We start from the raw sequence: 13,754 nt of genomic DNA, 5'->3' as shown, positions 1-13,754 counted from the left end.
GATTAGTAATGTAAAAAGCGCTTTTGAGTGGTCGGAAGACTAGAAAAGCGCTATACAAGTACAGTCCATTTACCATTTACCATTCAAAGAAGTTAGACAGGTCACGAAACAGGAGACGTCAGCAGGTCAGACAGGTTATGTCAGCCTGGTCTCCTAAATATGACTCAGACAGCCAAACTGAATGTCAATTAAGTTTTCTCCTTGATTACATTTGTGTTTGACGCATCACTGATCTGTCTAATCAGAGTGTAGTGAGGAGGACATGGGGGTGAAACACAGGACACTGGTGTTTGTGTAAAACCACAAGTAACATACTTATGTGAACCTAAACCGTGATCTTTTACTAAACTAAACTAAAAACTACTACTTGCTAAACCTAAAACCTAAACATTATTGAGAATGCAGATTGAAAACGGCAAAGTGTTACCGTCAGACCACAATACAGTAGATATAGAGCTATGTAGAAATGTAGGTTTGGTTCAGACACGTTACCATTCAACGTATCCATGGTTTGCAGAAACATAAGTTTTATTCTGGTGAATGGGTTGCTAAGTAGCATTTATAAGCCGTATAATGTAGTTGCACACTGCTATAAGGACATGCTCATTAATCTACGCGCAATTAATACTTTTATGAAGACATATTTTATACTTTTACAACTGCCCGTCATTAATTATCTGTTTATAGCAATTGTTGACAAATACATTAATATACACTTATACCTGCTTACATCTATATTAGAGTCTGTTATAAACCATTCATTAACTGTTTAAATACCGCCTATAAATGCTTAATAGACTTAAAATAAAGGTAACTTAATGAAATAATGCTAATGTGAAGTGACAACTGCAATTTTAATGAAAACATATAAACATATATCACAGGGTAAGCTTAGAAAGAAAGAGATGCTAGCTGGAGACAGAATGGGATGAGGATGAGCTGCTAGACCTCAGTTCTTATGTCAGCCCTAGCCAGTAGTGGATTACAGTAAACATATCCTAACAGGCCATACATGGGTGTGTGTGTCTGTGTTGGAAGTAGTAAAGAGTTGCTATTATACTGGTTATTTTTTGAAGTGTCAATTACGAGCATCCTCCCCAGTTCAGAGACAGATGTAGCAATGTCATCAGGTTCCCGCATCTAATCTGGGGGAGAAAGTTGGGGAGAACATTGTTATGGTAGCTGGTACTGGAGAAATAAGAGCCTAACCGAAGAGCACAAGACCCAAGATGTAAATAACCAGAATTATCCTTTAACTAGCATTGCTTCTTATACACATAAAACCAACAGTCATTCTCTGCATAAGTATTAAGATGTAACATACTTTACATCACTGCCATGCATTGCATTTGGAGTACAGAAAAAAATCTCATTTATATACACTAGTTGCATTTGTCAAGAGCTGTCAGCACTTTATGGATTTAGGAGTCCAGTTTGAAAATAGATTGCACAGTAAAACAATCCCCCTTCTATCTCTGCTACATTAGGTTGTGCACACTACTTCCTGGAAACAGGCAAACCCATTTTGGCATCGTGATACAAGTTGATTTCTCGCATTGCTGCCAACCCAAACTGCAGAAGTAAACAGTCTGTCAAATTGCTTATCTCAGTTGTGACAGTGTATGGTCTGTATATTGTTCGTTCAATTATATAAAACATCTGCCAAATCCAATTGGAAGCTCAAGTTTTGGAAGATCCTTTTGAGAGACAGTGTACTCCAGATAATCCAGGGCTTGGTCTCTCTCTGACCCCCACAGCAAAAACTAAATATAGCCCAGTTTTAGAATCCAGGGGGAAATATCATTATGATCCTTTGTTATCAGGGTGATTGTATCCCTCTGTATGGAGCAGGCAATCACTGGAAAGGCCCAGAGCCAAAATTCTTATCCCACTGATAACACTGCTGCTCTAACTGGTCCAGCAGTTTGTCCACTGAGTCCTCTTTGTTCTCTAGTTTCAGATATCGTCTGCCGCTGCCCAGGTCTAGCCGAGGCCAGCTTCGGCAGGTTTGCTCTTCTGCAGTCTCCACAACCTGCAAAGGGATGTTCACGCAAACCTGTAAACCAGTCTCACTTGTGCCTACCAGCCGATTCGATTCACCCTCCTTCCCCGGTGCATGGTGTCCATCTTGCAGACCAGTTCCAGCTGTATATGGGTTAGTCCTGTAGCTCATACTGTGGCAGCGCCTCGGCTGGAAAGGTGGCATATCTACCCCGTCCAGCGTGGACATGGAGCCGGCTGACACCAGGCAGTTGTTGAGCTTGACGAGTGGGGAGGGGTGCGGATTAAAGCTGGCACGGCCCCCATGCTCAGCACCAGACTGTGTGTTAAAGTCTGTCTGACTGGAATGACATGAGTTGGAGTAGGAGGAGTGTAGGGAGGGCGGAGGCTCTGACTCCTGGTGGTGGAGGGCTTCTGTCTGGAGAACAGCCTGCTGGTAGATGCCTTCCACACTGTGCTCCTGGTCTCTGGGGTGTCTAGTCTGGAGCAGCGGTTCAGAGCTGGCCAGCTGCTGCAGACAGAGGATGTTAAGATGGGCAGCTGGTAAACTGCTCACCCACTGGTAGTGTTTGGCCATGGAGTGGGCTGCGGCTATTTCTTTAAGGTCTGCCGAGGGAACCGCCGCAGACACAGAGCAAATTACGCTTCGCATCTGAGCCAGCAGCATCTGAGTCTCTCTATCCCTGTTTTCGTACAGGACTGTGTTGGCACATATGAGGATGAAGAGTCCCACCCCCATGATGACAGGCCCCAGCAGCTTCATCCTCTCACCGTGGATGAGGCTTGCTGTGGATAGGAGGCCCTTAGCTCCAAGACTCCACCCAGAAGTCTGCGACTCAGAGAAACTTTCCCCATCTGCAGACCCCAGGAAGGACGCTCTCTGTATCCGGTAGGGCCAGTATCCTGCCACAGCCAAAGCGGTGCCAACAACCACCACGATGACCCCCAGCACCAGGAAGGCTCCTGGTATGGAGCGGATGCGAAGTTTCCCTTGGATCACCCCGTCCTTCTTTCTGCCTCGTAAGGTGAAGCGAGACTTCCGTCGGCAGGAAGGTGAAGGAGGTGTAATATCTCGGGCCTTCTGGGTCTTCATGGCTCAGGTCAGTCAAGAGCTCCTGTTACTCCCTGTCAGAGGACTTTGGGAGTGAGGACATTTTAAAAGTTAGTGCAGTTATAACAATGTATCTACATGTTGTATCCATCAACCACATACAAGTTTGTATCTGAGGGTGCACAATACATAATTAAGCCTAATGTTTTAAATTCAGCCTGATAGATCACAAAAATGTGATATGTCTATAATTCATCTCTTGGATACAAGAGATCCACAGTGGGATATTTCTCTTTAATTTTGAACTAATTTAAAGCATCTAAGAGAGAGAGCACCAAGAGGACCAAAGAGACCAGAGAGGGTAGTCAGTATGAAAACGATTAGATGGATCTATTACATAGGGGGTCAATTACTACAAAAGTTTGTGGTCAAGGTAACTTTACTGTTAGCTAGCAGGTAACGGACCAGCTGAGTTCTAAATTACTGCTGATTTTTAGCTCTCACCAGTATTTATCTGTTAGCTAATCAAGCAAACAAGGTTTTAATGTTAGCTACGCTAATGTAACTCAAAAGTCGGACGACAAAGGTAACATTTACTAACTTTACCAAGAGACCAAGAGTCAAAGGTAACATTTACTGACATTACCAAGAGACCTAGAGACAAAGGTAACATTTACTAATGTTACCATGTGACCATGAGTCAAAGTCAACATTTACTAACGTTACCAAGAGACCTAGAGACTAAGGTAACATTTACTAATGTTACCATGTGACCATGAGTCAAAGTCAACATTTACTAACATTACCAAGAGACAAGGTCAACATTTACTAACATGACCAAGATACCAAAAGACAAAGTAACATTTACTATCGTTACCAAGAGACCAAGACACAAAAGTAACAATACTTACTTTACCAGTAGACCAAGAGACAAAAGTAACATTTACTAATGTTACCATGAGACCAACAGACAAAGGTAACATTTACTACTGTTACCAAAGACCAAGAGACAAAGATAACTTTCAATAACATTACCAAGAGATAAAGGTAACATTTACTTACATTACTAAGAGACCAAGAGACAAAGGCAACATTTACTAACATTACCAAAAGACAAAGAGACAAAGGTAACATTTTCTAACGTTACCAAAAGACAAGGAGACAAAGGTAACATTGACTAACATTACAGAGAGACCAAGAGACAAAGATAACATTTACTACTGTTACCAAAATACCAAGATACAAAGGTAACTTTTACTAACATTACCAAGAGACCAAGGTAGCATTAACTTACGTGACCAGGAGATAAAGGTAACATTTACTAACGTTAGAGAGGGACCAAAACACAAAGGTAACATTTACTAATGTCACAGAGAGACGAAGAGACAAAGGTAACATTAACTAATATTATCAAGAGATAAAGGTAACATTAACTAACGTTACCATGAGACCAAGAGTCAAAGGTAACATTTACTAACGTTACCAAGAGACCTAGAGACAAAGGTAACATTTACTAATGTTACCATGTGACCATGAGTCAAAATCAACATTTACTAACATTACCAAGAGACCATGAGACAAGGTCAACATTTACTAACATGACCAAGAGACCAAAAGACAAAGTAACATTTACTATCGTTACCAAGAGACCAAAGTAACAGATACTACCGTTACCATGAGACCAAGGCACAAAAGTAACATTTACTCACGTTATCAAGAAACCATGAAACAAAGGTAACATTTACTAATGTTATCAAGAGACCAAGAGACAAAGGCGATGCCAACTATATCTTAGGAATTCAATGCTTTTGCTGTATAATCACCACTCCTCTATCTCTTAGTAGTATCAGTATTTGTGCTGTCGAAACACTGACATTTCTAACTTTGATACAACAACACTATGATAGCATAAAATCTTAAATCTTTATCAAAAGATAGAATTAGAAATGCCAAGTTAATCTGGTGCACTTTAAGAGAAAAATTAAGAAAATATATCTTTAAGGAACTCTCGGGGATGTGTAACGGAATCGCGTGTCCAGGGATCGAACCCTAGTTAGTACCGTTAGCTTCTAGCTGCAGGCTCAGCCATCTGCATGTTGAGAGCATGTGCAGGCAATCCCTCAATCAGAGTTGAGCACCTTCAATGATTAAAACATTTTTGGGGGGGACATGATATTTTTTTCCACGGCGGCATGACAGAAAAAGTCTTATATCTAAACAGCTCTGAGGAAGGGTGGCGTGGCAAAGCACCATCTGTATATGGATATTTATACAGAAATGACTTCCCTGTGAGGCGTCTGACAGTCAGCATGGTGAGAACGTTTACACTCATTGTAACATACTCAGGACCTCACAGTAACTACAGTCAGAGTGTTTGAAGCTGTTTTTCCATTTTATTCGGCTTTGTTTATGACCATGTGGGAACTCAATAAGAGCAGCACATGTGTGAGTGATTCTTTACTCTTGTGTGTACCTCAATGAATTTACAAGCACCCCAGAGACATGGAAGGGCCAAGGAGTTTCACTCTAATTATTTCCAGTGGTGATTAACAGTGAAAAAAGACTGCGTGATAAACAACCACTGACTAATGAGAGACCAAAGCGATGGACGGCAAGGCTAAATACAGCTGGATTCCAGGCATCCACATTTGAAGTGTAATGTCTCTGTCATGACAGATAAAATGCATTACAGTAGGAAAGTATTTGGGTTTGTCTGCAACTCCTACTCCAAAGCCAGATGTATGCTTCTTTGTCAGATTGTTGCAGAGGCTATGCTCAAAGGCTCTGCAGAGGAACTCGCCAGGAATATACTTCCTTGAGAATTAGGCTCCATGTTGGGGCTAGGGTCGATTCTGGGAAGTTGAGAAAGACTCATCTTCTCCATTAAGGTAACACTGTAATTTTGTGATATAGCAAAACCATCTCCAGTACAGACATGATTACTTTGGGTAGATAATAAATGCATGAAATCATCTGATAATGCTCAGCACATTGTGGGGATGGAATTGTGCATAAGTCAGTGGGTTAAAGCAGTTCCTACACTGGAATCAATGGTTGCGGATCCACTGGAACAATTTGACAGAGAAACATATATCCCGGTTTTGTCTTAATGCTGTTATTTGCAAGGAATTTAACAAATGTGATATATACCTTTCTACTAATTACTTAATTTATTCATTCAATTCATTATTATAGTACTACTGACTACTGAATAGCAAAGGTAATAAGTTTCATTACTCGAAACAGTAATTAATTAGTCATGCTACAGGTTTAACAAACATCACTGAGACCAAACCACATAACCATATTACTAACAATAGGTACTGTTATTGTTAAAGTGCAGTTAAAATAGATGGTATTCCAGGAGAAATGCCCAAGACTAATTACGTTTGTAAAGGGCATCTTCAGTCAAGAGCTTATCTTGGAAAAAACGGAACTGAAAACATAAAGGCACATGTTTAAAGCTGCTACAAGGAGCTTTCCCTTTGTGTCGATTTTTGCGCTCCCTTAGACTACAGTGGTAGTGTTTCCGAGCACCAGAGTCCCTTTAGAAACCTCCCGTTTTCCGGAAGCAGGGTCTGACAGTCTGCCCTTCTCAGTCCTGGTTCTGGTTCTCCCGTGCCTCCCTTCCCTCCAGCGGGCCAAGCAATACGGCCTGGGTCTCCAGCAGCGTGGTGTCGGTGTTGGCTCCATGCAGGAACCAGCAGAGCAGCCAGGAGAAGCTCTGATCCTGGCGGAGGAGGAGACGCTGCTGGGCGCTAAGCTCTCCTCCTCTCTCCAGAGCTTCAACTTCAGGTCGAAGGTTTCGGGGTGAATGAGTACCTAGTGAGCATGGATGATTTCATCTGATTACTGAAACTGAATATATTTGACTTTTAGTCTTGTGGACAGGACAATTGTCCCAGTGATTGGCACATATGGGTATTGCGAGCGAAGGTGCGTTAGCTTGTTGGATGTGTTTCCACTTACATCCCCAACAGCATTGACCCTCGTCTCATTATACACAACTCTCTCTCCGTTGGTCTGGTAGACTTGCATGCCAGTCAGCTTGTTGTGCTAACCTCAACACCTGTTGCTCTGCATTACCTATACAAAAATACTGCGTTAGGAGTCAAAATAAAAGGACTATCGCGTAACAAATAATTACGCTTTGACAGAACTCCCTCTGCAGCAGCCCATGCGTCCAATAACGTTCAATTCTTTGAGAGTTTGTTTTAAAATGGTCTCCGCATGCACTGAGGGCATGCACGGAAAGAATGCAGCCAGAAAGTCATTGCTTTGATTATTTACAAAGTACAATTTTTTCTTTTCATTTGTTTATGAAAAAGTTTAAACTACCCCTCTGCAACCCAAAGAAATCGGTTTTGGCCTTTTTTTTTCTGGTTGAGATTTTTATATGGAGCACTTGTATTCTGTTTGGTCTTTTAAACCGATTATAATCTGAATATCAGGCTCCATGTCAACATGACATTCTCTATACTGACGTGGTGAAAGAGCTGCCAGCCTTTCAGGTCTCTTTGGTCCTCTTGGTAAAGCTAGTAGGTGCTGAACAACTGACGACCAGTAGCAGTCCATTAGTACTGACTGTAAACAATACCAGGGTAAGATGGCAGACAGGGATCCCATTGGTTATGCATTAAAAGCTTTTAGTGTGTAGCTTTTAATGCTGATTTTAAATGTCTGTAAAGCGTCTTTGAGTACTCTGAAAAGCGCTCTATAAATAAAATGTATTATTATTATTATGATCAATGTCTCATCCATTGTTTTGTATTTATAATTGAAACTGTCCTTCGGCCAATTCAATGAAGTAGTATCTTTGAAATTCAGCCAAATCCTTTGAGAAACACCCAGTAACTGTGGTCACTGTGAACAGTGTGGAGTATCTTCTACAAATGAAACACATCTGTGCCCAGCAGCACAGAGGACATGTTAACAACACCGCTGGATCAAAGGCTAACTGTTAGTTCCTCACAGTAGATGCTTTTTTGCTTCTCATGTGTGTAATTGGGAGAGGATGGTCTCTGGTCTAGAACCGGCTCTCAGGATCTCAGGCATTTTTATGATAGGATCACCAAACATGGAGCAGCAGAACAACAAGGTGAAGCAATAAAAGCTAACATCCTGACAGCACATACAAATGGGGTCTTGATCAGTTTAACAGCCAAGTGAGGAGGTGTGGGCAGTAACAGTACCGCCTGTGTTAATGGGCTTCATCACATCTACTACCCAGTTAATTGTAAAACGATGTTATTTTCAGATTTTGCATAAGTCCAAAGTCATTGTTGCTCCACCATTTTTTCCACCTGAAAGCACCACTGCATTGACCCATTATCATACTGCTCATCCTCTGTTCAGCAGAGGCAGCTGGACTGGAGCTAATTCACTCCTGGGAAGCCACAAGTTGTGCTTCATCAGGGGACGGATGGATACCCTTACAGCGGGTGTTGAAGGGTGGAACCACAGTCTATAAAATGCCTCTTTTTCTGACATGCGAACGCATCCCTCCACACGCCCCCCAGAGACCGGCTCGACCCGCTAAAATCATCTGAATTCTAGGCTTCACTTATGGAAGAAGCAGCATATAGATTTTTTTATCGACAGGAATAATGCGTTATATCTTTACCTTAACGATGGACCACCGTGCCGTGCCGTGCCGGACCAACGTTACCTCCCCTAAAAATGTGTCTACTGTAGCCGATGGAGCCAACAACACGACAGGAATGTGAGTGACTGAGCGCGCTGCTGCATTCCTCTCCCCGCACACAGCCATTCACGGAGGAGAAAGTCTCCGTTAAACCGACTCCCTGTCATTGAGCTGCTGACTGCAGCGCGGAGCTCTGATTCATATCGGACTCATACAGAGGAGACTCAACGCCAGAAGTTACCGATCCAGCAGCCGGGGACTTTTGGAAACTTGCCTGTATTTCTCGGATCCTGTTGCAGCTTGTTCATAGTTGGAGGAAACAAACCACCCTGATCATTGTGGACGGAGTCTCCAGGCTGAGCACAACCCAACTGTTAACTCTATTCCGACAAATCTCGTTAATCCTCCGCTGTCTTCACTAACTCCTCCGGAATGTGTTTCTTCATGAGGACCGTTAGATCCAGGAGAGCCCAGCCTCGCCGCTCTGCCCCGCCGCTGGGTAGTCCGCCGGTCTTCAAACGGACCAGCGCCGTCAAGCGAGCAGCAGAACCTCCGCTTGACAATGCGCTGTGATTTTCAAAATAAAAGTATAACAGGGGCTTCGCGTTTAACAGCACAACAACAACAACAACAACAACAACAACAACAACAACAACAACAACAACGGGGTGTCTGTATGTTATCATAACTTAGTGGTAGAAAGTAGCTGTTAGTACACTTACTCCTTAGATCTTGTGTCAAAGCCCCCATCCACTCCACAGCCTCCAGAGAATATCAGGACTTGACACTAAAACAATAGGCAGCCTAGGCCAATGAAACATATTAAATATTTTTCATTAGGCCCCCAGATTCCCAGAGAGAATATATCAAGCATATGACCGCTGTGTGAAGAGGTAGATAGGCTACTGTTCTGTGAGGGAGTTCACTTTACTATACATGTATTTACTTTATACTCTACTTACAAGAGGGGAATGTTGTGCTTTTATCTGACAGCTTAAAGTTAGTGCCCAACTCAACATTCTTAGCTTAAATATATCACAAACATATGAAATAACTCAAGATAACATGATCAAGAAAATATTAGGTCTAAACAATATTCCTTGTACAGTAATACCATAACAGTAGATCTGTCAGCATATAAAGTTATATCTTATTTTCAACATGTAACTAGTTGTACAAATCACTTTAACAGTGATCGGTTATTTCAGACTCCCAGATAAACTGTGTATCTAAATCCACTCTCATGCTACCAGGTGATGATAATCTTAATGTTAATTATGTCTATATGGAATAAGCTTGTAAAATACACACCAGCTGTAGCCTAAGGGTTTAAGTCTCTGCAGGACGCTAAAACCTCACATGTTCACACAAAGAAAAACAAAGACATGGCCTCAGTGTCCATATTGTCGGCTGCAGCCCTGAATAAAGACAATGCTAATGCAAACTTTACAACTTGAGTAAAGTTTTACTCTTTGAGATTGAATCAGATTAGACAATTAAGGTCAAAATCAAATTCAATAGGGCTCATGCAGCCTATCTCTTTGTATTCCTTACACCATCACAGACATTTGCCACTACATCGGCTGTAGGGGATCTTGAAACATCTGACATGTTTTCCATCCACACAAACACAATATCCTTAATTTCTGATTTGATAGAATGAAATTGTGTTATTCTGACATAATTAAACCCAATAAACAGCTATATTCTCAGCGTGTTGAATTTCTGCGTGTTGAAGCACTGTCTCCTCACAGCAAGAGGGGCCCGGGTTCGGTTCCCGGGCTAGACGGCCTTCTGTATGGAGTTTGCATGTTCTCCCCGTGTCAGCGTGGGTTCTCTCCGGGTTCTCCGGCTTCCTCCCACAGTCCAAAGACATGCAGTTTAGGTTAATTGATGACTCTAAATTGCCCGTAGGTGTGGATGTGAGTGTGAATGGTTGTTTGTCTATATACAGTGGGTACGGAAAGTATTCAGACCCCTTTAAATTTTTCACTCTTTGTTTCATTGCAGCCATTTGCTAAAATCGAATTTTTTTTTCGCATTAATGTACACTCAGCAACCCATCTTGACAGAAAAAAACAGAAATGTAGAAATTTTTGCAAATTTATTAAAAAAGAAAAACTGAAATATCACATGGTCATAAGTATTCAGACCCTTTGCTGTGACACTCATATTTAACTCACATGCTGTCCATTTCTTCTGATCCTCCTTGAGATGGTTCTACTCCTTCATTGGAGTCCAGCTGTGTTTAATTAAACTGATTGGACTTGATTAGGAAAGGCACACACCTGTCTATATAAGACCTTACAGCTCACAGTGCATGTCAGAACAAATGAGAATCATGAGGTCGAAGGAACTGCCCAAGGAGCTCAGAGACAGAATTGTGGCAAGGCACAGATCTGGCCAAGGTTACAAAATAATTTCTGCAGCACTCAAGGTTCCTAAGAGCACAGTGGCCTCCATAATCCTTAAATGGAAGAAGTATGGGATGACCAGAACTCTTCCTAGACCTGGCCGTCCAGCCAAACTGAGCAATCGTGGGAGAAGAGCCTTGGTGAGAGAGGTAAAGAAGAACCCAAAGATCACTGTGGCTGAGCTCCAGAGATGCAGTAGGGAGATGGGAGAAAGTTCCACAAAGTCAACTATCACTGCAGCCCTCCACCAGTCGGGGCTTTATGGCAGAGTGGCCCGACGGAAGCCTCTCCTCAGTGCAAGACATATGAAAGCCCGCATAGAGTTTGCCAAAAAACACATGGAGGACTCCCAAACTATGAGAAATAAGATTCTCTGGTCTGATGAGACCAAGATTGAACTTTTTGGCGTTAATTCTAAGCGGTATGTGTGGAGAAAACCAGGCACTGCTCATCACCTGCCCAATACAATCCCAACAGTGAAACCTGGTGGTGGCAGCATCATGCTATGGGGGTGTTTTTCAGCTGCAGGGACAGGACGACTGGTTGCAATTGAAGGAAAGATGAATGCGGCCAAGTACAGAGATATCCTGGAAGAAAACCTCCTCCAGAGTGCTCAGGACCTCAGACTGGGCCGAAGGTTCACCTTCCAACAAGACAATGACCCGAAGCACACAGGTAAAATAACAAAGGAGTGGCTTCGGAACAAGTCTGTGACCATTCTTGACTGGCCCAGCCAGAGCCCTGACCTAAACCCAATTGAGCATCTCTGGAGAGACCTGAAAATGGCTGTCCACCAATGTTCACCATCCAACCTGACAGAACTGGAGAGGATCTGCAAGGAAGAATGGCAGAGGATCCCCAAATCCAGGTGTGAGAAACTTGTTGCATCATTCCCAATAAGACTCATGGCTGTACTAGCTCAAAAGGGTGCTTCTACTCAATACTGAGCAAAGGGTCTGAATACTTATGACCATGTGATATTTCAGTTTTTCTTTTTTAATAAATTTGCAAAAATTTCTAAATTTCTGTTTTTTTCTGTCAAGATGGGTTGCTGAGTGTACATTAATGCGAAAAAACCCCGAACTTTTTCGATTTTAGGAAATGGCTGCAATGAAACAAAGGGTGAAAAATTTAAAGGGGTCTGAATACTTTCCGTACCCACTGTATGTCAGCCCTGTGATAGTCTGGAGACCTGTCCAGGTGAACCCTGCCTTCACCCAATGACAGCTGGGATCAGCTCCAGCCTCAACAGGATAAGAGGTTTCGGATAATAAATGAATTATCACTTCTCTCAGCAATCTCTTGTTGCTTATAGGATACAAGTAAACAGATCAGCGTCAGAAGAAACAGACATGGCTGTTTGTATCCATCTAGTCGGTGGCAGGTGATGCTTCATGGTGTAAGTCAAGTCTAACGCCGTGGGTTGACTTCAGATCAAGTCCTGACTTAACGGATCCATGAGCTGGAAGGCTTCTCAGAAGCATAAACACTACAATGCTGCACTGTTTTGCAGGAAGTCAGAGTTGGTGCTGCCGTTGCAACACAGGCAGCCATCATAGAAATTATTGAGAGGGCTGAGTCGGTCAGAACCAATCAACAACCACTGCTGCTGAGAAATGATGCCAACGTGGAAGTGCCAAAAACTGGACTCTGCTTGAGGCTAGCTCCAGAAATGAGTTTGTGTGACCAACTATACAGCAGAAATAAACAGGTTTCCAGCCTGGATCAAAAAACAGTTTTGTTCATTAGATTATACTAGACAAGACAGTTGGAATGCTCATGATGTGAAAAGTTCACCATAAGTTATAGAATCCTCAATGTGGATTCATTGTTCTCCCATTCAAACCAGTGTGGACCTCTTAAGGCAGCTAAATAAATCATTCATGTGTGTGTTTCAGTTGTAATATCAGTGTCTGCTGCTTTATGTTCAACAAGTGCTAAATCTTGTGTACAAAATGATTTAGCATGTGGTACACAAGATTGATCAGTCCTATTTGCAGGCAGGAAAATCCATTATGATTCACTTAATAGAAACTACTTAAAAGAAAAATTATCTGAAGTGAATTCAGAAAGTGTTTAGCCCCCTACACTTTTTTACATTTTGCTCTGAAGCAGCCTTTTGTTAAAATCTTTAAAATACATTTTCCCCCTCATCAATCTATTCTCAATACCTTATAATGATGAAGCCAAAACAGGATTTAAGATTTTTCTACAAATATATTTAAAAGAGAAACAACAATACCACATTGACATAAGTATTCAGACTTGATCATTTTTGAGATGCTTCTACAGCTTGACTGTAGTCCACCCGTGATGAATTCAATGGAATGGGAAGGACACACACCTGTCTATATAAGAGTAAGGTGTGTGCCGTGAGGAGCCATGAGGAGGAAGGAACTGCCTGCAGAGCTCATCCCTCATCCTTCAAGTATTGTGAATTTAATGTGAATGGAGAAAAGTTTTGGTTATATTTGCATAATGTATTCATATTTTCTTTTGCTAACCTTACCTATTTACACAGCTAACAGGCCTATTTAGCATTATGAATATATTAGTCAGCTTGGCTGTTCGCCAACGTTAGTTACCCGATCTTGCACAGAAAGAGAAGGCACTGGAACAAAGTTAATTTTCTCCTGATTTGTGT

General features: G+C 42.0%; 1 protein-coding gene across 1 annotated transcript; it reads right to left on the bottom strand.

The window, feature by feature from the left end:
- Positions 1-839: 839 nt before the first annotated feature.
- Positions 840-10,914, bottom strand: tmem200b (transmembrane protein 200B). Its single transcript, XM_054606722.1, has 2 exons — positions 10,880-10,914; positions 840-3,137 (listed from the first exon to the last, which is right to left on the bottom strand). The coding sequence occupies exon 2, from the start codon at positions 3,092-3,094 to the stop codon at positions 1,856-1,858; it is 1,239 nt and encodes a 412-aa protein (XP_054462697.1). The 5' UTR covers positions 3,095-3,137; positions 10,880-10,914; the 3' UTR covers positions 840-1,855.
- Positions 10,915-13,754: the final 2,840 nt, after the last annotated feature.

Source organism: Anoplopoma fimbria, chromosome 10, assembly GCF_027596085.1.
Source record: "Anoplopoma fimbria isolate UVic2021 breed Golden Eagle Sablefish chromosome 10, Afim_UVic_2022, whole genome shotgun sequence".
Classification (NCBI taxonomy): Eukaryota; Metazoa; Chordata; class Actinopteri; order Perciformes; family Anoplopomatidae; genus Anoplopoma; species Anoplopoma fimbria.
Note: the sequence above shows the minus strand (reverse complement) of the source record. Positions and strands in the feature narration are given on the sequence as shown.